This window comes from Spermophilus citellus (assembly GCF_964194105.1).
Source record: "Spermophilus citellus genome assembly, chromosome: 1".
NCBI lineage: Eukaryota > Metazoa > Chordata > Mammalia > Rodentia > Sciuridae > Spermophilus > Spermophilus citellus.
The window spans coordinates 73,582,072-73,608,764 of NC_138182.1; the positions used below are offsets into that span (position 1 = coordinate 73,582,072).

The following is a 26,693-nucleotide window of genomic DNA, read 5'->3' on the forward strand; positions in this document are numbered from 1 at the left end:
AGACGAGGCTGAGGCCCCCTACATCTCGCGATAGCTAAGCAACGCGAGAGTTCGCAGGTCATCAGAGGTGGGGGGTGGTGCGGTGCGCGGCGCTCTAGTGCTTCCGCAAAGATGGCGGCGGCTGCGGGCAGAAGCGCTCGGCTAGCGGCCTGGGGCGAAAGATTGCGGCGGGGACTCGCTGCCAGCCGCCGAGCCGTGCCAAGCCCTGGCCCCTTGGCAGCAGCAGTCGCCGGCGTGACCCTGGCAGGGGCAGGAGCGGCCTGGCATCACGGCCGCCTGAATGTCGCGGCACGCGACAGCAGCCTCCCCGCCTTAGCACAGGTATGCGACGGGCCTTTTTAGCTAGGCTACCCAGGCTCTTCCCTCTGACATCCCCGCAGGGTCCCTCGATAGGTGGGACTTGCTTCTTTCTGGCCATGGCCTCAGAGAACATTCGAGGCCGGTGCCAAGCCATACACAGCCATGCTGGGAAGGATTCCAGGGAAGGTGAAGGCAACCGACTTCAAACCCAACACCTTCAAACCCATGAATTTGGTGGATAGAAGTGTGGGCGTGTCTTAAGTCCAAGGCTCTTATAGCAGGATTATTGGGTGCATCGCGCCCCTCACTCCCTCCCTGGTCAGTGAAATGACATTCGAATTTGCAGGTGGTGTGCATGTCATATACCTCACCCGAACATAGCTTATAACTTTATAACTAAAAATTTTAGGATCGCTCTTTTGTATAGCATGAAGTTGTCTTAGTAGATGACTTTTTTCAAATATTAACCCTAAAGATTAGCTGGTTAACAATTTCCAGATTTCATTATCAACTCTTAAGAAATCCTATTACATTTTTATAAAACTTAATGTTTTAATGGACCGTGAATATTAAGCAGAAAAGACCTCCATCTGTTAAAGGTAAAGATCAAGTTCCCTACTTGAAGGTAAATGATATTGCCGTGTAAAACATTTGAAACACTACCATTTTGCTGATACCGTATAAAGTGTAAGTGTATATATGTGAAATTTTTGGAAATTAAAAGTACTGTTTTATTTTTGTTATGTTTACATTGTGCCTTTCTAATGAAAATCTTAAGGAACAAATATAACAAAAAGAGGAAAGCAGAACTTGTAAAATAGAATTAATTATTGGCTGATAATATATTTAAGATACCAAATAGCGGGGCTAGGGTTGTGGCTCAGTGGTAGACCACTTGCATAGCATTTGTGAGGCCCTGAGCTCGACCCTCAGCAGCACATTGAAGGTTGAAGAATCAGTCTTGTAGTTTATCATAGACTTCTTGTCAGCTAATCTTGTGTCAAGCAGTTCTGTTTATGATTCACTTGGTTTCTCTGCTTCCCTTCTCAGTCTCTTAATTCACCCTATTTAGAACCCTTGGATTAATCTTCCCCACAGTTTAATCCTACAATGTACCCTTCTTCAAACCATTAGTGCCCCATTTTGCCTAGAATAAAATCTGCATTTTTTTCTAGTGCTGAACATTGAACCCAGGGCCTCATGCCTGGTAGGCAAGTGTCTCCCTCTGAGCTACATCCCCAGCCTTCAACATTTCTAAACTTGATTGCTTAGAACCCCTGTAGTCATATTCTGACCTATTACTACTTACATACCTTTCAACCAAAGTGATTCAGACTTTCCCCAGAAGATGAGTTGAATTCTCCTCCCCCTTTTAGCAGTTGTACACTGATTTCACTCCATTTATCTTGTATTGTTTTCTGACACACTTCTAGCCTATTTTTGTTTTAAATTCCTGTCTTGACCCTAAAAGTTCATACCATCATCCATAGTACTTTGTATTCTTTCTCTTTCTCTCTCTCTTTCACCCTTGCAACTTTGTGACTTTCAGCTTAGCTAAAGTGATACAGAAACCACTTTTATCAATTGTCTTGTAAAGTCTTGTGGCAGAACATTTACCTTTTTTAAAAAAAATATTTTTTTAGTTGTTGGGGACCTTTTATTCTGTTTGTTTTTTTATTTATGTGTGGTGCTGAGAATCAAACCCAATGCCTCACACATGCCAGACAAGCACTCTACCACTGAGCCACAACCCAGCCCCAAGAACATTTACTTAATGTGCTTATTGGATCAGTTTAAAACAGTGGCTCTCATCCTTTGATTGCCACAGTAGACATTTCCTCTCAACAACAGTGACTGAATAATGGGATATTCAGTATATCTATAACTTGAAAACTCTGTCTACCTCACTGATTTTGATAGATATCCCTAAGGGAGAGTCCTCTTAATCCTTCACCACCACAACTTTGGGAGCATATGTGCATAGTTGAGATAAATATTTTTGGTTTTGATTAATAATCTTTCATTTCTTGATACAATTTTATTTATCAGTATTATTATTGATTGTTATTTTACTTATTATCATATAGGGATCTATAATAATGGTGATAATGTTCTTAACTTTCAATCATCATACTAAATAATTTTTCCAGTATAAATTGTGAATAGATAGAAATAGAGTACTATACTTTTTTGATTCCCATGCAACCCGCAGCTTGCACTTGTGAAGGTCAAACAGAAATTAAGGGTATAATTCCAGGTCAGAAAAAGTAAATAAGTTGGAATTTCCTTCCTTTCTTCTTTCCACAATTATTGAATTCCTACTATGTGCCAGGCTATATGAAAGAAGTAGGAATTAGACAGCTTATGTGTTTTCAGTTAATGAGAGAGGACAATTTTATTTATTTATTTTAATTGGTTCATGTTATACATGATAGTATAATCCATTTTAATATAATTATACAAGGATGGAATATATTTTATTCTAATTATGACCCCAGGCTTGTGGATGTACACAATGGTGAAATTCACTGTGGTGTATTCATATATGTGCATAGGAAAATTATGTCAGATTCATTCCACTGTCTTTCCTTTTCCTATCCTTTCATTCCCTTGCCTACTCCACTGTACTTTTTCTTCGCCCCCCCCCCACCACCACATGTGTCTCTGATAATGTGAGCTTCTATGTATATACACACACATAATGGAGTATTACTCAGCCATAAGAGAAATTACTTTATAACATTTGCCAGTAAATGGCAACATGTATCACATTTTCTTTATCCATTCATCTGTTGAAGGGCACTTAGGTTGGTTCCATAGCTTAGCTATTGTAAATTATGGTACTATAAACATTGATATGGCTGTATAACTGTAATATGCTGATTTTAACTTCTTTGGATATATATTGAGGAGTAGAATAACTAGGTCAAATGGTGATTCCATTCCTAATTTTTTGAGGAATATCCATACTACTTTCCAAAGTATTTGCACCAGTTTGCAGTCCCATCAACCATGTCTGAATGAACCCTTTCCCCACATCCTTACCAACATTTATTATTACTTGTATTGATAAATACCATTCTGGCTGGAGTGAGATGAAATCTTAGTATAGTTTTAATTTGCATTTCTCTAATTGCTAGAGATGTTGAACATTTTTTTCATATATTTGTTGGCCATTTTTATTTCTTCTTTTGAGAATTGTCTGTTTAGTTCTTTGGGAGAGGGTGGTTTTAATACAGTGTCATAAACGCTGTGGTATGTATAAGTGCTGGATGCTGTGGGTATGTACTAGGAAAGCACCTAAAAGTCTTGGTTTCCTGAAGGAATGATATGTAAATGGTCACCTGAAGGATGATTGGGAATTTGCCAGGAAGAAAAGAGAAAGAGTGTTGCTAGCACAGGGGATAGCTTTCCAGAGATCTGAAAGAAAACCTAACTCAGCAGGAAGTGAGCTGCAAAAGATGGATATGAGTAATAACTGGGAATCGCCATGTGACAGGAATTTTACCTTTAGGACAGTAGGGAACTATTTCAGTAGTTTTAAAGCCTGATAGAGCCCCACCACTACCATCTCCACCCCAGATCCAGGCATAGAATGCAAGGGATCTAGGAGCTTAAAAAAAAAATTGCATTTTTGTTTTCATTCACCTATAATTTAAAGTTTTCTTTAATAATGAATGTAGGCAACAAACTACCATAATATTATAGTGACCAAGTGACCAACTTTGTCATCAATAGAAGTGTCAGATATCTTCCTATCATAGTTACAGATATCTCAAAGTATCACTTCTAAATTACTTATTAAAACTGCCACCATACCATGTTATTTAATGCATGAAGAAGTACATGTGCCAGGCACAGTGGTGTACACCTTTGATCCCAGTGGCTTGGGAGACTGAGGCAGAAGGATCCTGAGTTCAAAGCCAACCTCAGCAAAAGCAATGAACTAAGCAACTCAGTGAGACCCTGTCTCTAAATAAAATACAAAATAGGGTTGGGGATGTGGCTCAGTGGTCGAGTTCCCCTGAATGCAATACCCAGTAACCCCCCACTCAAAAAAAGAGAGAGAGAGAGAAGTACATGTATTACTGTATTACAAATTTGTTTTTGACCTTTGGAAACAGTATCAAGACGTTAGGAAAAGGAATGAATTAAGAACTGGAGTTACAGAGCTATTGGAATAATTCAGGAAAGTTGATGGAAGATGAGTAGATGAATTAAAAAAGATAAATTTGTAAGGAGTCTGAGTTACAGAAGTCTTACACAAAATGTATTGTTTCAGAAATATGTAGTGGGCAATAAACTGCCTCCTATAAAAAAAATCCTTATTGGAACTTACTTTAGAGCTCATCAACATTTCAATTACTCTGTGTAAACCACCTCTAAAACATGTAATAATGTTTGAAAATTATTTTAAGATTTTAATATACTGTCATTACAATATTGTCATATGTGATTCATGCTTAGTAAAATCAAATAAAAATGGCAGAAGAGATGAGACAAAGAAAGTATCATTTAATCCATTCTGCTAGGAAAGGGATAGCATCATTCTTGACAAACTATGTTATATTAAAAAAAATTAAAAAATTATTTCAGTAGGGGAGGGATTACAATAGAAAGTTACAACAAAGTTGTTATGGCTGTCATTGTATTTTGTTGTTGCAAGCTAGAAAAAATACATTGGTAAACCAAAACTAAGGAAAACAAGCAAAGCTCCTTGTCATTAAATAAACCTTCAACAGCATTTAAGGTCAGAGTAAAAATACAGTTTTTCTGAACCATTTGTGTTACATATAAATCATTGTAATAATAGGGTCCAAAACTGGGGGGATGGGGGAGAAAAGAAGAAAATAAGGCCAAAGTAAAGTATAATATAGTTCACAGTTGTATTATTTAACAAAATGACCTTTTCTATCTTCAGATGGTTTGGCATTTATGGAACTACTAAACAATCAGTATATAAGATCATTTAAAATCAGCTAAGCTATTAACTGTCTTAAATATACTCAGTTACACACTTGGAACTAGACACACCATGCCCAGTTTAAAAAAAAAAAGAGAGAGAGAGAGAGACCATGCCCTTTTCTGCTGTATTCCAAAGGACTACTATGTATTTGCTACATAGAAGGTATAGTAAATATTTACTAGATGAGTAAATGAGTTAATGAAATCTTAATTTTAATAGTAGTTATTACTGTTGTCTCAAAAGTTTAAAGATGGGTCTATTTCACTGGGTGCCATGGCGCATGCCTGTAATCCCAGTGGCTCAGGAGGCTGAGGCAAGAGGATCCTGAGTTCAAAGCCAGCCTCAGCAAAAGCAAGGTCCTAAGCAACTCAGTGACACCCTGTCTCTAAATAAAATACAGAATAGCTGGAGATATGGTTCAGTGGTCAAGTGCCCCTAAGTTCAATTCCCAGTACCAAAAAAAAAAGGTGGGGATATTTCACATATTAACTCCAGGTGAGACTGAATTTTTAATTAATATTATTAACATTTACATGTATCTTTATATAGCAAGCCTTGTCCTTGACTATCATTAAAAATACTAAATATCAGTTTTAGAGCATTAATAAAATCAATTGCACTTTTACTCCAATTATTGAGATGCTTCAACTGGTAAACCTCTGACTGATTTATTTTTAAATTTGGAGAATAGTCCCAACATATGGCAAAAACCAACTGCACTAATAAATACTGTATTTTCATGTTGTAGTTAAATTCATGGTACATACTTTGTATAATATTGCTTACACCAACTGAAGATATAAATATAACAAGGTCTGTGCCTTAGCAATTCACTATAAATTCTCTTAGGGAGAGAAGGATTTTGATTTACTATGAAAAGTATTTTAGGTAAAGAGTGAGCCACATTAGAATCTGAATGTGGCTGACTCAGGCTTTAAAGGTAAGGAAGTGAATTGTAAGAGTGGAGACAGGAAAGAGAGGCAAGATTGTAAGGCTTAGGAAAGAAGGGTGGATTAGGGGCTGAGAGTTAATACACTGATAATTGGTATAGTCCAAGAGAGTTTCACCTTGTGGGACAGGGAAATCCCCACTTGACTACTTACATATAATAAAGGGAACAAAGTAAGCTTTTTTTTCATATTTGCATTATACGAAGAACTAAAGATAGGTGGGCACTTGATATGATCCAATTTGTCCCTTGTATTTCTGCAGTTATCAAATAATTCTTTTACAGCCCAATAAAAGGAACTTTTGCTGGGTGTGGTGGCGTGCATCTGTAATCCCAGCAACTTGGGAGGCTGAGATAGGAAGATCACAAGTTCAAAGCCAGCCTCAGCAACTTAGTGAGACCCTGACTTAAAATAAAAAATTTAAGAAAGGGCTAGGGATCTGATTCAGTGGTAAAGTGTTTCTGGGTTCAATCCCTGGTACCAAAATAAATAAATATATAAAAAGAACTTTTCTTTAGTTCAACACTTTAACATTTGGACCTTTAGGGAGCATTCAGGATCCAAATTATAGCAATATTGATGAAATTATGAATTTTTATGGTTATGAGATATATCTTTATTGATGGCAGGAAAGCCGGTAAGTTCAATGTGATAGCTAATGTTAAGTGTCAGCATGGCCAGGCTATGCTATCTGATTGTATGATCAATCACTAGTTTAAATTTAATAACTGTAAGAATACTTTTTAGTTTGATTAGCATTTAATCAGTAGACTTTGATTAAAGCAGATTGCCCTCCATAATGTAGGTGGGTCTCATCCAATTATTAGAAGGCTTTATGAGCAAAGACTGGGGTTTCCTGAGGAAAAATGAATTTGACCTCCAAAACTGCAACATAGAAACCCTGACTGGATTCCCAGCCTTCCCTGCCTGCACTGCAGATTTTAGATTCAATACTGTAACATCATTTCTTACTCAAGTTTTAGCCTGCCAGCCTGCCTCACAAATTTCAAATTTGCCTATCTCCACAATCATATGAGCCAATTCCTTAAATATCTCTTTCCTTTATCCCCCCCCCCACTCCCTGCTCTACCATATGTCTCCTCTTGGGTTTTTTTCCCCCCCCTTGGTGGGGGGGGGCAAGACTATACGTATCTATCTATCCTAAGGGTTCTGTTTCTTTTGAGAACCTTAACTAAATCAGATTTTGGTACTAGGAAGTAGTATGCTGCTGTAACAGACTATTATTAGGGGTTTCTGGTGAGATCTCAGATGGAAATGAGGAACAATTATTGGAAACTGGGGGAAAGACAGTCCTTGTTATAAAGTAGTCAACAACCTACTTGCATTATTTCCTGTTGTGTAAAAAATGTAACTTGTAAGTGATTGAATTAGATATTTAGCAGAGGAAATTTCTGCCCATTTTTATCCTTGCTCAATGTAGTAAAATGTGAGCAGAGAGAGAGATTAAAGAATTGTTACACAAAAAAAGGTAACAACTTGAATATTTGGAAAATTATTGACCTGTACAAATTATTTAAAAATGAGAAAAGTGTGACCTACACATACTATAGATGTGTTTGGACAGCTTTTTTCTGTAGAGATTAAATGTGTGATTCACAGATTCAACCAACTCAGCAGAAATGCTGCCAGATATAACTAAAGGAACACAGAAGAGATGAAATATGAAAGAGAGCAGCTTCAAAAATTCTATAGAAAGAAAAAGGAAGAATGACTGAGGGCAGGCCACCACCCTGATGAACCCTCCAAGGAAATATAGAGCCACAAGAGTTGTTTGTTATCAAGCCTTAAAATAATGAAATTTGCCCTTCTGGATTTCAGACTTGTGTGAACCTTGTGACTCCCTTTTTTCCTTTTAAGTGTCTCCTTTTGAGATGGGAATGTCTTTACAGTGTTTTGCCATTGTGTTTTGGAAGCATAGAACCTGCTCTTTGGTTTCACAGGTTGACAAAAAGTAATAGAATTTTCCCTATAGCTAATTTGGATGATGTAGATTATGAGATTTGAGACTCAGTTGTTATAAGTAGCTAAGGTTTTGAACTTCAGATGCTGGAATAATTAAGACTTTGGGGGATATTGGGATGGGATGAATGTATTTTGCATGTGAGAAAGACATGAATTTGGAGCACAGCAGAGAGTAAACTGTCATGAATTTGTGTTCCCCCAGAATTTTTAATGTTGAAATCTTAACCCTTATTACCTCAGAATGAGACTTATTTGGAAATAAGATCATTGCAAATGCTTTAGTTAAGATGAAGTTATACTGGAATATATTGGGCCCCTGATTAATTATGCCTGGTGTCCTTAAAAGGGCAGTTTAGGCATAAACATGCATACACAAGGAAAACACCCTGAAAAGATTGAAATTGTGTTACCACAAGCCAAGAACTATCAGAAGCTAGGAGAGTGGTCTAAGTCAGAGTCAGAGAGTCTTCAGTCCTTTCTTAGGCCCTTCAGAGGAAACATGTTCATGGGGATACCTTAATGTTAGACTTGTAGCCTACAGAATTGTGAGATGCTAAATTTCTGTTGATAAGCCACTCAATTTGTGTTTTTTTTTTTTTTATGGCAGATCTAAAAAACTCATAGGGTCAGCTGTGGTTTCTAGGTCTATTCTATCGAAGAGTCTTCTTAAAATCTAGAACAAAATTGAATAGTCACCCTTTAAGAAATCCCATTTTTGGAAGGAGACCCTCATTGTTACACAAAATTACATATAAGAGGTTGTGAGGGGAATGGGGAAAAAAACAAGGAGAGAAATTAATTGTAGTAGATGGGGTAGAGAGAGAAGATGGGAGGGGAGGGGAGGGGGGATAATAGAGGATAGGAAAGGTAGCAGAATACAACAGTCACTAATATGGCATCATGTAAAAATGTGGATGTATAACTGATGTGATTCTGCAATCTGTAATTGGGGTAAAAATGGGAGTTCATAACCCACTTGAATCTAATGTATGAAATATGATATGTCAAGAGCTTTGTAATGTTTTGAACAACCAATAAAAAAAAGAAAGAAATCCCATTTTTATATGTTTTACATATAGAAAATGCTAATAAAACTTGAAAATAATATTAGATTATAAACTAATGATCTTTGCCCTAAAGTTCAGTACACATCAGGTATTACAATAAAATATAGTAGAATATCATCTTCTAGCCACTGTCTCAATTTTCGGTAAAACTTAGTGAGAAAATTTAGTAAATAACTAATTCTTTTATGACCAGAAAGCATTTCAGAAAACATGCTTTAAAACAATACTTCGCAAAACTTACACTTTCATACTTTATGAAAATGTGGCTTGTTGTGGGAGAATCACTTTTGATATCCTAAGAGAAGGTTACTTTGTAAATTGAGGTATTGTGTTTTTTTTTCTGAAGTAAATAAAATTATTTTTATGTGTAATTGCAATTCCACTTTAGTTATCAAGTTTAATTTTAATGTTTGGCATGTAATCTTTGTTGGCATTTTATGTTTGCGTGTTTTGGGATGTTTTAATTTTGCTCGCTTTTATTTAAATAAGAAGAAAGAAGAAAAATATTTTTAAAGTGAATCTATGTAAATATTCTGTATGCATAATAAAATGCCTTACATGTGAACATACCTACTAACATACCTAATGTGTGTTAGTGTAATTTTTGTATTTATATTTTTATATTTTGATCACATATTTCCAAATTGATATTTTTTGCCCATTAATCCCATCTCATCTTTTATTATAATTATTTTTAGTAGACTTAAAGCATCTCATCTTTTATTAAACATTTTAATAGGTTTGAGGCAGACTGTAGCAATATTAGATTATTTATTAGAACCTTGTATTACAGCAACAGTCATAATTCTTAGAAACGTTCTAATGTTTTCATCTCAGAACAACTTCATTTTTCTTACTTTTAAGACTGACATCCATGCTGACTTTTGGTTTCTGTTGTTCTCAATTACTGCTTATCAGCCCTCTCTGAAGAGAGTCATCATCCCCTTCTGACCATCCTAATCACATCCATGGACCTGATCTCCATGAAGCCTTCTTAATCCTCTTTAACTTTTATTAGTATTTTGATTTGTGCCATTAATTAGCATTTGTGTTTTTCTTATGAGGATATCTAGTGTCTCTACCAGCATTACTAGCCTTTCAAAACTATTTTTTATATTCTGACCCATAGCATTTTGCTGAATGTTTAAATACTATTTATAAAAATACCAAATAACTCTTAAATATTGTTTTAAAAGTAGATTTCATTAGAGTGTCACAGTTTTACATTTCCATTCATTTTAGGATATTTCTACCAAACACATAACATTTTAAACATATCTGAAATCTCAATACATACTGCCCAGTGGCAGGCATGACCTTGTTCTCATTGTCTGAGAATGTGAGAACTCAATTATATATATATTTTTTTACTTCTATTGATATACATTCGTTGTTTAACAAAATCTTCATCCTTAGGAGAAGGGAAATCACGGGCATGGACATAGCTCTCAAAAAAGGAACAGCATCTCCCTTAGAGCAAAAGGAGAATTCCTCAGTGCCCAAGAGAAAGAAACGTGAAGGTGGCCAAGAGCAGTCAAGAAAAAGTGCTATTTTTTCATAATGTTCAAATCATGGTAGATAAAATACCATAATTAGAGGATTAATAAATAGTATTGAACTCTTTCTGATTATCAAGACTGACTTAAAAGTCTATTGAGTCTTCTTATATTTTACTTATTTTTATAACCTGCCTAGCATTTGGATTTGAGGCTTTTATAAAGGAAAAAAATATAGTAGAATATCATCTTCTAGCCACTGTCTCACATCATTAATTGACATGTTTAGATTAATTTTTAGTGATAATTTATTTAGTTAATTCTGTTATAGAAATTAATTATAAATGCTGAATTTTATATTATCATATTTGAGTTAAATGTCTTCATACTGAGAGAAAATCAGTTGTCTCCCAACTATACAGTTCTAAGTCTGGCTTCATTAAATCTGTCAAAAAGGAAAGTCAAGATCCAGGACTCATTGAAATTCCATCTACCTTAATCCCACATTTAGTTATGAATATCTTACAACTACCGTTGTAAAATTCTTACACATCACTATTTGGCTTTTTAATTTTTTTATTTTATTAATAACATTTAGAATACTTCCTGATATGAGGTACTCAGTAAATAATTGTTAAATAAGTAAGTAAATGGATGAATGAATGAGTGGAGTGCTTAGCTAAAGTTGTGCTTAAAATGACTAAATTCAGTTCAAATCCAATGTACCTTTCCTCCATGCTTTAATCCATTTGTAAATCTTATGCATGCTTACAGTTTTAAAGAATTTTCACCTATCTCTGAACAGTGGCTAGTTACTTTGTAGAATGTCTCAATTTAGTATTAGGTGATGTTTTCTTGTCGTTTATGTATTTTACTGTATTCTTTTAAATGCATTGTATCAGGAGGCACACAATGTAAATTTCTACTGGTGATATTTACTATTATCACATGATAAGATGGTATCTGCCAAGTTTCTTTTTTATAAAGTTAATAAGTATTTCAGAATCATTGATTAGTAAGAATTCTTGTAGAAATACTTTGAGCCTTTTTTTCTGCACTGTTTATTCATTTATATCTGTTTGGACTCATGGATTGCAGTTTTACCCATAGTGCTTCAATCCATTACCACCACGATGTATTTTAATATTTGATCTCTACATGCAACCACACTTCTGCAAGCTACACCTTGAAAATGCTGTGCCCTGCTCCCCTTGTCTTTGGCAAAGGGGATTTAGGAAGGGAGGGTACAGCCAACACTTTATTAGCTGAGCTGAAAGAAGAGGGATTTTGGCTTAGGTAACACAAAATGACAGATATAATAATAGGATTCAGTAAATCATAGTCTCGGAAACGTCAAACAAATAATTGGAAAGAGGAGAAAAGATGCCTGGAAGAATAGCTACTGGGAAGACAAAAGTAAATATCATCCCTACTAACTACTAATGCTGGCATTTCCCTTTTACTATGTTTGAATGTTTGTATATTTATGCAGACCTTAGTATTAGAAAAATTTAGAATGTCTTGAAAAATTTCTAATTACACTTCTTAAATGGAAAAAAAAGATGGGAAAATGAGAGTAAAAATATAGGCCATAAAGAAAATTAGAATATATGCTGTAATATTCTGATTATGCTTGAAGCAAGTCATAATTTGATTTTAAATTTAGCAGCAGGTTCAAAAAGGGGAACACACTCTTTGCATGCTTCCTAGTAGCCAGTTGCTCAGAAACATAACTGATTCTGTGAATAAATTCTGTGATTCTATTTCATATAATGAGTATGTTGTAGCAACTTTGAAATAAATATAGAAAAAGTCGTATATAGCAAATGTCTCATCTCTTAAAGTGTGATATTTGCCTAACCAAAAAACATTAGACGGGGGCAAAATGATGTGTGTAATATCATCATATGGTCATGGGAAAACTTGAATGAAGGAGGTGTTCACATCTGCTGCCACTCAGATGGTGATAGGAAAAAATTGAGCTTTGGGTGTGGCAGTGGGAAATTGTTGGTGACCTTGACAAGACAGGGGCCCATAAAATGCTGGCAGCAGAAATCTAATTTGAATATTTTGAGGAGAGACTGTGAAGTAAGCAAAGTAAGTGAGTAAAGAGATTTCTTTCTAAGAAGTATTGCTGTAAAGGGTTTTTAAAGCAAAAATGGGCAAGAGGTAAGAGACCAAGGACAGGTTATGTTTTGTTTTTATTTCAAGTTAACAGATTAAAAAAGAACATTTGATGCTGATAAAATGATGTCAGAAGAAGACAAATTATTACAAGACAAGGGAGAATAATAACAGGTTGCTTTGTTTGAGAAAGGAGATATAGGGAGTCAAGGCCACAAATAGAAAGGTTTGATATTTCTTAGCAGCACGGATACTTCTTACATTTCAGTGGGAATGAAAGTAGAAGGTATAGTTAGTTAATTCTAGAAGCTGTCTGTAGACCCATTCCATACTTTCCTTCTATTAAAAACAAAACCTAATTGTGAATTGCTATGGAAAATAAGGCAGTAGAATCAGGGAAATTTGGCCATTTCAGAGGAATCTGTAATAACTGCTAATGGAGAGTGACCCATAAAGTTAGGGAACAGGGGATAACTTAGGAGCGTTCATGAGTTATGAAAGCTTGGATGCAACAAGTATGATAAATGTAGTGCAACTGCCACAACTTCTAATGGCTTTCTTGTAGTGAGTCAGCTGGTTTGGGCTTTTTTTGGTGAGCTGGGGTTTTTATATTTATTGGGATGTTGTTTTGTTTTACAGTGCTGGGGATTAAACCAGGAGCCTCACACATGCCAACAAGCACTTGAGCCATATCCCCAGCTCCTATATTTTTTGTTTGTTTGTTTGTTTTTAAATAAGAGTTTTAGTTGTAGCCATCTACACAATACCTTTATTTTGTTTATTTTTATGTAGTGGTGAGGTTCAAACCCAGTGCCTTATATGTGTAAGGCAAGCACTCTACCACTGAGTCACACCCCCCAGCCCTGTTTTTTTTTTTAATATTACTGTAAAGTATTAATATAACCCATTATTTTTCAGAAATCTTGGTATTATGAATTTAATGCAAGTAATATATTGAGGCATTAAATTTTAAAATTATTAAAATTCTGAAATATTAAGAGAATACCAAAGATGATTTTTTTCTTTGATGTTATTTAAATTCCTATTTTGAATTCATATTTTGCATTTTGTGACTAAAATAAATTGTCACAAATTTTAAATAAAAGCAAGGAAGGCTGACCATCATGTTTAAACAGTCAAAACAAAAATGTATTCACTTAGGAAATCCTCTTTTTCTATTACATTTCAGTGAATATTTAAAAATTCTAATTAGTAAGGTGGAACTTTTATCTTCTGTAAGAGCCCTAAACGTTATATGGCATTGCTTTCTTTTATTTCAAGCTGCCTATATTTGTGGTGATTATTTTGGGGAAAAAGATGTTAAAACATAAACAGTAGGTAAAACTTAGGTACTTATTGGGGCATACTAGGGTATTTGTGTGCAGTGCACTGAGTTTAATGATACTATATTTAAAAGTGGTATGCCAAGGGCAATAAACTTTATAGCAACATACAGAAGTTTAATAACCATGAAACATTGTAAGTCCAACGAAGACCAAAGCTTTCTTACAACACTAAAGCAAGAATGTAGAGGAGTTATTTTTTTTAGCTTTATTGCCTCAGGTAAAAATGTCTGTGGAAACAGATAAGTGATGACAAAGCTTTGATGTTAATAAACCAAATGGAAGTTAAAAATCAAAGTGTATAAATGGCTAGATTATGAAAAAGTTATACCTTGTAATTAGATGTAATTTGTGCTTTTGGCATAACTATTTGTCCTGCATGAATGAGAGACCTTCTTACTTTCCTTCCTTATATAATAGGAGAGTACTTAATATATCCAATTGTAAATCTGTGGAGGTACTTTTCAGAGGGGACAAGGAGAAAAGAAAAACAAACTGTCACGTAAAAGCTGGAGAATATTTAATCTTCCTTTTGCAATGATATTTATTTAGTTGAACCCAAGTAAAAATTTATTATTATTTTATCTTATTCTATAAACCATTTGTTTAAGTAGATAATATATCCAAATAAGTGCTTTTGTTACTCTGAACTTTGGGATTTTATGAATTACAACTGCATAAATATTACCTAAACTACTAATAGTAATCACATGTAAAATTTAAATTTATATTCATAGTATAAATTGAGTAAATAAATACCAAATATATTCTCCTAATAAGATTATCAAATGTTTTCAGCTTTCAAGACCATTGCAATATAAAAGTAATATTTAATGAATTATATTTTTAATAGAGCTTAGTCATTGGTATTCATGAAAGTTCCATGAATGTGTGGTATGTAGAGTAAAAGTTGGAATTATTATTAAGAAATAAGGCCTTATAAAATCTTAAAACTCTCCCCATATATATTATATATGTCATGTGTTATTTACTAGAAGTCTCATATCTTAAGATTTCAAGCATCTTTGTCCTCATCATTTGACTAGTGTGTATCCTGGAAACACAAACAATTTTTAAAATTAGGAATAATGAACCTTAAATTTGAAAGCACAGGATTTTTTCACAAGCTGTTCTAGATATTATTCTAAATTCTTCTGGATTCTAAAACAAAACATGGATGATTTAATATATCTATTGTTTGGGATTATCACATCATTTCCTCATTCCCTAGTATATACAGTTAAAACATAATACCTAACAGGAAGCTATTCATGGGTTGGTTCCTGTGTTTTTGTATGTGTAGTGTAAATGCCAAGAGATTGAATCACACTGTTGGATGTTTTAAAGACAAAATCATTTTCAGTTTAATTTGGTCATAATTGCCCAGTTAAGAACTACCTTAAGCCAGGTTCAGTGGCACATGCCTGTAATCCCAGCAGCACAGGAGACTGAGGCAGGAGGATTGCAAGTTCAAAGCCAACCTCAGCAACTTAGCAAGGCCATAAGCAACTTAGTGAGACCCTGCTTTAAAATAAAAAGGGCTGGGAATGTGGCTCAGCTCAGTGGTTGAGCACCTTTGGATTCAATCCCTAGTACAAAAAAAAAAAAAAAAAAAAAAAGAACAACAAGAACCAGCTTAAATCAGAAGCAGATCCTTAGTAAGGCTTCTCTGCCTCTGTTCAAACCCATGGTCCTGGGAATTTCTAGAATTGCTCCAGGACTGAAGAACAAGTCAAAAGTTGTACCTAGCTTCAGTGGGTGCCCATAGATGGAGCTGTAACTGCCATACTGCAAAGGAAAAGGCAAACAGCAAACATCTGAGCTCCTCCTAAAGGCTCATTTAATTATCACATAATAAGCGATCTAGTGTCCTGTGCAAGTTGAGATATATGTGAAAGGCTTATTGATAAGTGTAAGATACTTTAACAGCAAGTCAGAAAAGAGTGATAATAAGAAAGCATTGGAATTTAACAATGAAACAAACCATTGTAATAGAATGAAGACAATCATTAGTATGTACCAGAGACAGGCTTTTTCAAAAACTCATTTCTCACTAATCATATTTTATCAGTGATAGAAGCTTGAATTATTTATTTAATACTACTTTTTTGTCTTTTTTTTAAATTTGGTCTTTCTTTTTAATTTGTTCTTTTTAGTTGTACATGACAGTATAATGTACTTTGATATATCATACATACCTGGAGTGTAACTTCCCATTCTGATGGTTGTACATGATGTGGAGTTATACTAATCATGTATTCCTATATGAATATAGGAAAGTTATAATTTATTCATTCTATTGTCTTTCCCAATCCCATCTGCCCTCACTTCTGCCCATTTCCCCATCCAATCCAGTGAACCTCCCTCCCCCGCCTATTGTGAGTCAGCATCCGAATATCAGAGAGAACATTCAGCCTTTGGTTTTGGCTTATTTCACTTAGTATGACAGTATTCAGTTCCATCCATGTACTGGCAAATGCCATAATTTCATTCTTATGGCTGAGTAATATTCCATTGTGTATATATACCAAAATTTCTTTATCCATTTATCTATAGAAGGGCACCTAGGTTGGTTCCATAGCTTAGCTATTGTGAATTGAGCTGCTATGAACATTGATGTGGCCACGTCACTATAGTATGCTGATTTTAAGTCCTTTGGGTATATGTCAAGGAGTGAGATAACTGGGGCAAATGGTAGTCCATTCAAAGTTTTATGAGGAATTGCCATACTGCTTTCCAGAGTGGTTGTGCCAATTTGCAGTCCCACCAGCAATGAATGAATGTACCTTTCCCCCCACATCCTCACCAACATTTATTGTTACTTGTATTCTTGATAATTGCCATTCTGAATGGAGTGAGATGAAATCTCAGTGTAGTTTTAACTTGCATTTCTCTAATTGCTAGAGATGTTAAACTTTTTTTTTCGTATATTTTTTGACCATTCATACTTCTTCTGTGAAGTGTCTGTTTGGTCCCTTGCCCATTTATTGATTGGATTATTTGGTTTTTCAGTGTTAAGTTTTTTATATATCCTGGAGATTAATACAGTATTGGAGGTACAGTAGCAAAGATTTTCTCATATTCTGTAGGCTCTCTCTTCATGTTCTTGATTGTTTCCTTTCTGTTAAAAACCTTTTTAGTTTGATAAAGAACTGCTCTTTGGTGGTATAACACTCCTTTGTACCTAGCCTCAGTGGGTGCCCATAGATGGAGCTGTAACTGCCATACTGCAAAGGATACAAGTTTGATTCAAGCCCGTTTATTGATTCTTGATTTTACTTCTTCGCTTTAGGAGTCTTGTTGAGGAATTTGGCTCCTAAGCCAACATGATGGAGATTTTGGCCTACTTTTTTGTCTAGTAGGTGCAGGCTCTCTGATATAATGCCTAGGTCCTTGAACCACTTTGAGTTCAGTTTTTGAATTCAGGGTGAGAGATAGGGGTCTAAATTCGTTTTATTACATATGATTTCCAGTTTTCTCATCAACATTTGTTGAAGAGGCTGTCTTTTCTCCAATGTATGTTTATGGTACATTTGTCTAATATGAGATAACTGTATTAATGTGAGTTTGTCTCTGTGTCTTTTTTTCTGTCTTCATATCTGTTTTGGTGCCAATACCATGCCATTTTTGTTACTATAACTCTTTAGTATAATTTAAGATCTGGTATTGTGATTCCTCCTGCTTCAGTTTTCTTGCTGAGGATTGCATTGACTCTTCAGGGCCTCTGATTTTTACAAATGAATTTCATGACTGCATTTTTTATTCTGTGAAGAACATCATCAGAACCTTAATAGGAATTGCATTAAATCTATATAGCACTTTTGGTAGTATGGCCATTTTGACAATATTAATTCTGCCTATCCAAGAAAAATGGGGTATCTTTCCATCTTCTAAGGTCTTTCTTCAATTTCCTTCTTTAGTGTTCTGTAGTTTTCATTGTAGAGATCTTACCTCTTTTGTTAGATTGATTCCCAAATCTATTTGAGAGGATATTGTGAATGGGATAGTTTTTCTAATTTCTCTTTCAGTTAATTCATCACTGATGTATAGGAATGCAGTTGATTCATGGGTGTTGATTTTTATATCCTGCTACTTTGCTGAATTCATTTATGAGTTCTAGAAGCTTTCTGGTGGAGTTTTTTGGGTCTTCTAAATATAGAACCATGTTGTCAGCAAATAGGGATAGTTTGCTTTCTTCTTTTCCTATCCGTATCCCTTTAATTTCTTTCTTCTAATTTCTCTGGCTAGCGTTTCCAGGACTGTGTTTAATAGAAGTGGTGAAGGAGGGCAACTTGTCTTATTCCAGTTTTTAGAGGGAATGCTTTCAGTTTTTCTTCATTTAGGAATTATGTTGGCCTTGGGTTTAGCATATATAACTTTCATAATATTTAGGTATTTTCCTACTGTCCCTAGTTTTTCTACTGCTCTGAACATGAAGGGGTGCTGTATTTTGTAAAATACCTTTTCTGCAGGTACTGAGATAATCATGTGGTCTTGTTTTAAGTCTGTTGATGTGATGAATTATGTTTATTGATTTCCGTATATTGAACCAACCTTGCATCCCTTGGATGAACCCCACTTGATCATGGTGCACTATCTTTTTTTTTTTAAGTTGTAGATGGACACAACACATCTATTTATTTATTTATTTATCTATATCTCTCTATCTATCTTTATGTGGTGCTGAGGATCCAACCCAATGCCTTACACATGGTAAGCAAGCTCTCTACCACTGAGCCACAACTCCAGCCCAGTGCATCTTTTTAATGTGTTTTTATATGCAATTTGCCAATATTTTATTAAGAATTTTTCTGTGTATGTTCATTAGGGATTTTGGTCTGAAATTTTCTTTCCTTGATGTCTTTGTCTGGTTTTGATATCAAGGTGATGCTAGCTTCATAGAATGAGTTTGGAAGGGTTCCCTCCTTTTCTATTTTATGTAATAATTTGAGGAGGATTGGTGTTAGTTGTTTTCTCAAAATCTGGTAGGAATCAGCTGAGAATCTTTCTTGGTAGGCTTTTGATAGCATCTTCAATTACATTGCTTGGAATTGATCTGTTTAAATTGTGTATGTCCTCCTGATTCAGTTTGGGTAGGTCATATGTCTCTAGAATTTTGTTGATGTCTTCAAGATTTTCTATTTTATTGGAGTATAAATTTTCAAAATAGGTTCTGAGTAGCATCTGTATTTCAATAGTGTCCATTGTGATATTTCCTTTTTCATTGTGAATTTTAGTAATTTGAGTTTTCTCTTTTTCTTTGTTAGCTTGGTTAACCGTTTATTAATTTTATTGATTTTTTTTCAAAGAACAACAATTTGGGCTGGGAATATAGCTCAATTGATAAGAGTGCTTGCCTCACATGCAAAAGACTCTGGGTTCAATCCCCAACACCAAAAAAAAAAAAATGTCAATTTTTTGGATTTTTTTTTTGTTGTTGTTGTTCAATTTCATTGATTTCCACTCTGATTTTCATTATTTTTTGTCTTCTACTTCTTTGGTGTTGATTTGTTCTTCTTTTTCTAGGGCTTTGAGATATAATGTTAAGTCATTTATTTGTTGACTTTCTCTTCTTTTAATGAATGAGCTCAATGCAGTGAACTTTCCTCTTAGCACTGCCTTTATAGGGTCCCAGGGATTTTTATATGATGTATCACTATTCTCATTTACCTGTGTTTTTTTTTTTTTTTTAAATTTTATCCCTGATTTCTTCTGCTATCCACTCATTATTCAGTAGTGTATTAGTCTCCAGGTGTTAAGAGTAGCTTCTATTTTTTATTTTATTGTTGATTTCTAATTTCATTCCTTTATGATCTGATAGGATACAAGATATTTTTATATATATATATATATATATATATATTTTTTTTTTTTTTTTTTTTTTGTATTTTCTGAGTTACTTTGTGGCCTAAGATAAGGTCTGTTTTAGAGAAGGATCCATGTGCTGCTGAGAAGAAATTGTATTCAGTCACTGATGGATGAACTATTCTATGTATATCTGTTAAGTCTAAATTATTAATTATTATTATTATTATTATTCTATAGCTTCTTTATTTAGTTTTTGTGTGGAGGAACTATCCAGTGGAGAGAGAGTTGTGTTAAAATCACCTAGTATTATTATGTTGTGCTCCATTTGCTTCTTGAAATTGAGAAGTGTTTGTTGATGTACATAGATGCTTCCTTGTTTGGAGCATAAATATTTATGATTGTTATGTCTTGTTGATGTATATTTCCCTTAAGCAGTGTGAAATGTCCTCCTTTGTCCCTTCTGATTGACTTTGAATTAAAATCACTTTATCTGATATGAGCATAGAAACCCCTACTTGTTTGCAAGACTCATGTGAATGATGTTTTTTCTCATCCTTTTACCTTCAGTCTGTGGATGTCTTTGCCTGTGAGATAGCATATTGTTGAGTCTGCCAGTCTGTGTCTTTTGATTGATGAGTTTAGGCCATGTACATTCAGTAGTATTATTGAGATATGATTTCTGTTCCCTGTCCTTTTGATTTATTTCTGATTTTTAATTTGTTCGTTCAGTATAGTTTCTCCCTTTCCTGATTTTCACTTTAAGTTTTCATTTCTTCTTCATTAAATATCTTATTGAGTAGATTTTGTAGTACAGGCTTTCTAGTTGCAAATTCTTTAACTTTTATTTATCATGGAAGGATTTTATTTCATCTTCAAATCTGAAGCTTAATTTTGTTGGGTATAGTATTATTGGCTGGTATCCAGTTTCTTTCAGAAGTTTGTATATATTATTCCAAGACCTCCTAGCTTTGAGGGTTTGGCTTGAGAGATCAACTGAGATCTGGATTGGTTTCTCTCTAAATGTTACCTGTTTTTCTCTGGCAGCCTTTAAAATTCTATCCTTATTCTATATGTTAGGCATTTTCATTGTAATGTGCCTTGGTTGTGGGTCTGTTGTAATTTTCTATATTTGCGTTCTTATAAGCCTCCTGTACTTGATTTTTTTTCCATTTCATTTTTTAGTTTGGGGAAATTATGTGATATTATTTTTTCATTGAAAAAATTGCATTCTTTTGGTTTGTGTCTCAGAGCCTTCATCTATCCCAGTAAATCTTAAATTTGGTCTTTTCAAGTTATCCTATATCCTCTGAAGTTTTATTGATGGTCTCTTAACATCTTTTCTCAACAGTCGACTTTGTTTTCAAGATTATATATTTTGTCTTCATTGTCTGAAACTCTATGTCTTCCAAGTGATCTAGTCGGTGATGATGTTTTCAAATGAAATTTTAATTTGGTTTTTTGATTCCTTCATTTCAAGGATTCCTCCTTTTTTCTCTCCAGAATCTCTTATCTCTTTATTGAAGTGATCTTTCACTTCCTGTATTTTCTTTCTGATTTCACTCCTTATACCATCCTTTACTTCACAAATCAGTTTAACTATGTACGTTCAAAACTCCTTCTCTGATATTTCTTCCACTGTGATGTTGATGCCTTCTGTTATTGGAGTATCTTGGTTAGTTTGGGGCATTTTGTTCCCTTACTTTTATGTTATTTATTTACTATATTGATTGATTCATTTGTTCTTTCATTTCTTATTTTTATTTATTTATTTGGTGCTGAGGATTCAATCTAGGTCCTCTTGGGTACTAAGAATGTGCTCTACCACTGAGCCACACTCCCAGCCCTTGAAATTATTATGTAGCAGTGATTTCCTTTAGCACTTTGCTTTATTCTGGCTAAACAGTAGTTGTATTTATTCTTAATTTTAATTAACCTGCTTTAGCTGGTGGAAAATATAAAATGATTTTAGAAGACCTGAAATGAATAGATTTCACATTTCCTACTTAGTCATGTTGGAAGCTTTTTAATATTTTAAAAGAGATCTCTACTATTACAAATCTAAAGGGTTTGGGTCTAATATTTATCTGTTATTTAAAGCTATATACAGTATTCAGATATGCCCAGTGTTTAAAATTGAGGCATTTTATTTTACTAATCATTATTGTATTTTACTATGCTGTCACTCATATTGCCTGATTCATTTTGTCATCTTTCTTAATCATTGAATAGGTAGTAAATCTGTTTGATAATATAATAAAAGTTATATGTCCTCTCTTCAAAAAAATGCATATATGTTTCCCATATGATTTCATAAGGTTGTGAACACTAGAAGTACAATTATATAGTATAAGGTTGAGAGTCTCTGCACTTAATTGTTAGAATACATCCTTGTCCCTTCCTGGTTCTTAATATTTATCTTTCTTCCCATTATAAGATGTTTTAAATGTTATATATGAAATTATTTTCCACTTCACTGTTTTGATCACATCACTGTGTTACTCCTAGGTTTTGGATGGTATTTCCTTCAGATCAGATAATTTGTGATGTTTGCCTTTTATCCCTTAGCAGTTCTTCTCTTCTGTTCTGACTGTACATTCACTATTCTAGACCAGTGCACATTCTGTGAGCCTTATTTTACTAGCTTGTTCTGTTTACACCTTAATAAATAAAAGACATCTTTGTCTATTAAAACCAAGCCTCATTATTTAAGGGAACTTTTTCAGGTTTTATCTTGTTTACAGTTTAGCCTCTGAGTTGGGTTATTCAAGTTCTCACAGCCTAAGGAGTAAGTCTGCCTATATTATACATTCACAGAATCATTGTTGATATTGGCCATGTGTATGTACATATACATATACTACTTTCATAAAGTTTTATGCAAATTATAAATTAAGAAAATATCTAAATAGTAGCTCATAAATGTTTAGAAACTAATTTAAACTACACAAAGTGATAAAATCTATCCAAACTTGCAAATATTCAAGTTACCTTTTGATGCTTCCCTGGCAATTCAGATTTGGAGCATTGAGTTGCCTGAATTATTTCAGAAGTGACTCTACTAAGCTACAGATATGTGTTCTACTCTCTTCGCAAACTCTTGGATTATTCTCTTGATTATATAAAACCACAGGAGTAGATTCACAAAATAAATTTTAAAAGAAAAATACTAGCTGTCTATGCTTACCTCTAACATAAGTATATAATGACTTACGAATTACAGGTTTTCACCGATTTTTTTCTTGTATAAGAAGATTTTAATATTCAAGGGGGTCAAAATAAAGATTTTTATTTAGCATGCACCTAAAGAACATTATATTTGGTACAGACCTCATGCTGCCTGGGAACATGCTTAACTTGGTATGTGATTCACAGAGTTGTTAACATATAGAACTCACATTTCCCCATTTTATACCGACTATTATAAAAGACAAAAGGGCAGAGACAGTTGAAGGGAATAAGTGACTCAGGGAATTAGTAGTGGGAGCAGTTAAAAGCTATAAAGTGGAAAATTCTGTTTCACTGAGTCAGTAGTTGTGCTTGGTGCTACCTTAAAGCAAGCAAACAAAAAAACCCATCTGTCTGGTTTTTCAGGGATTATACAGCAAATGCTGTTATGGAATTTTAAAAATTTTCATTCTTACAAATTCTTTAGAAACTACTAAATGAGAGTATGGGCATCTTATCATGAAATACTTGAGAAGAATAAAGTATCAGGCTGGGATTGTGGCTCAGTGGTAGAGCATGTGTGATGCACTGGGTTCAATTCTCCACACTACATATAAATAAATGAATAAAATAAAGGTCTACCAACATCTAAAAAAAAATATATATATATATATATATGTGTGTGTGTGTGTGTGTGTGTATATATATATATATACACACACACACACATCTAATATATATATATATATATATATATATATATTTTTTTTTTTTTTTAGATGTATATATTTATATATGAATAAAGTAAAAGCAGACAGGATTTGGCAAATGGTTACCAGGTCTTAAATGATTTCTCTACGTTTGTTCATTAAAAACAGATAAAAAACAGAGCTTGCTTGAACAAGAAATTAATTTTTCTAAATATTATATACTCCTGTCTGTGTGTTACTCTTTGAATTATGTATTTATAGTATGTAATCTTTGTATTACTTCATTTACTAGTGATTTAATTTACAAAAGAATATGAATGGCACCCATCTTAGCATATTTTTTTTGCTGGTATACTGTGTATTTTGGTAAAATACTTGTTCACATCTATTGCTCATTTCCTACACATATATTTTGATAGCAAAATTTTATCTTAGCAATGTTGTATTTCAGTCTTTCAATGAACTCCAAAATGAAGCTGGGGAAAAAATCTCTTAAAACCTAAACCAGCCATGGTAGAAGGCCTGAAATCCATCAGATAATTCATTCAGATTTACAGGAGAGTGTGAAACAGCTGGTGTAATCTAGTTTCAGAGCAGATTCTGTTTCTGAAAGGTTCATGCCAGGCGAAAAACAGGGCAATATCCTTTGGTACAATTAACACAGCCACCTGTCGATAGATTTACCTCTTTCCTCTTCTTATGAAGGCATTTTTTATTCTCTAAAATAATTAGCAGTGTGCAGTAATTTGTGGTTGCAATAAAGGGAAATAAAGGGTCTTTGTGTTCATGTGTGTACTTCTTGGTGAAATTGCACATAACAGAGGATATAGCTAAGTATCTGAAGATTTTTAATGTTATTGATAAAATTTAAAATATATAAGCATAAAAACAAAACTTGCCATTGTTTTTTAATATCATACTATGAGTTTGGAATTGATTCCCTTTTCATTTGTCCATTCATTTGTGACACACTTTTTAAGAACTGTTTGATAGTGTTAACCATGGGGACAAAAAAAAAGATACTTTCTGTTCTTGAGTAATTCAGTATAGTAAGGGACATACAATTCCATCAGAGTGTCATTAGAGTGGATAAAACTTTACTGAGATTCTGTATCTTCACAGGGGAAGCAGCTAATAACTCAAATGGGTATTTCCAGGAAGGTCTCCTAGAGAAGATAACTATCAGAATTATCTTTTTAAAATTAGTCTAATTGAAAAGGGGACAAGAAGCAACTAACTATTTACATGTTTGTTGTAGCCTTGTAAAGTGTCATAATTGCAGTGAGAAGCAAGTAAGTGGTGAATCTGTCTTCTGGAAAAGTTTACTAAAGTTGATCAAAGTTAGCCAAGTGAATCCTGAAGCTAAGGACACCCCAGCAATTCAGATCCATTTCAGGAAATGAGCAATAATCAGAACTAAGACTGTCACTTTAAATTAGGGTAATATTTATTTTGTATAAAGACCAGTTGAAAAATAATATTACCAATGAAAATTTTAAAAAGAAATAGTTTTTGTTTTTAATAAGAATTTACAGATCTGCCTCTGCATTCAAACTTTAAGTATCTTTCCATTTATCTGAAAGTTTTATAAAAGTGTGTTCTATTTGTTTCAGATAAAATTCTCATTTATATATAATCAACATACATTGCAGATTTATCAAAACAATCAGTCTTTAACCAAATTTTGTGTAGGATTATTGCAAAGGGCTTGGAGATTTGTTGTAAGAGGGACAAACTGCCATTACTATTCAACAAGCTTTAAAAAGCCATTTTTCTATGCATTTCCTTTAGGCTGAGGGAGTAATTGAGGTGCCAACCATTTTCTGAGGATAGGGATATGATAGTCCGAGTAAGTCATAGAATGGGAGATCATGGGGGAAAGCAGGACAAAATAATCTGTGAATAAATTGCTTTCCCTCTATAGTACCTATGAAAGACAGCTATAGACTGTGGCTGTTCCTCAAGAAGAGATGGGAGGAAGAGAAGTATCCTTTAAGCCATCCCTTCTTTGCTTCATACTGTGTCATACTGTATGATATAATGTACTAAATGTTGTTATTCCTACTACAGCCTCCATTTATGAAGTCAGCCCTATGATAGTAGCTCTTTTTCCAGGCTTCCTTAAAGTTCTGTTTCCTGGAAGTCTTTTTGCTTGGGTTATATAGATTCCTGAAATTAGATCATAATTTCTATCATAAAAGTTCCTTGTTACTTCTCTTTATCTACTTCTCAGTTGCCCAAAGAGGGGAGATTGCAATCCAGATAAATTGATTGATTCCAGATCTGTTATTCAAATTTAATTATATAATCTTGAAAGATATTGGTCTGGAGCACATCTCATTGTGAAAACTAAGAAATCAGAATGTCATGGTTGATAAATAGCATAGAAAAATAATTATCAGAATTAAGCATTTATCCTTCTGGGATATACACATTTGCTAAATGCTCCTTGCTTCTTTTATACTTCTACTCTTAACACCACCTTCTGTAATGCCTTTCCAGAAAGCAAATGCTCTTTATTTATCATTTTATCTCTATAGGATTCTTTTTTTTTTATAATATAAATGTTATTTATTTATTTATTTAAAGAGAGAGTGAGAGAGGGGGGAGAGAGAGAGAGAATTTTTAATATTTATTTTTTAGTTCTCGGCGGACACAGCATCTTTGTTGGTATGTGGTGCTGAGGATCGAACCCGGGCCGCACGCATGCCAGTTGAGCGCGCTACCGCTGAGCCACATCCCCAGCCCTCTATAGGATTCTTGGTCATAGGAGAACACATA

The 26,693-nt window shown here is 34.1% G+C and overlaps 1 protein-coding gene across 2 annotated transcripts in view; it reads left to right on the top strand.

Moving 5' to 3' along the window:
* Positions 1 to 87: 87 nt before the first annotated feature.
* Positions 88 to 26,693, top strand: part of MICU2 (mitochondrial calcium uptake 2) — a 113,194-nt gene continuing 86,588 nt past the window's right edge. For both annotated transcript variants that reach the window (XM_081304261.1, XM_081304262.1), the window contains exon 1: positions 88 to 321. In XM_081304261.1, coding sequence (XP_081160387.1) covers positions 112 to 321 — 210 coding nt within the window. In that variant the 5' untranslated portion in view covers positions 88 to 111. The remainder of the gene's footprint in view (positions 322 to 26,693) is intronic.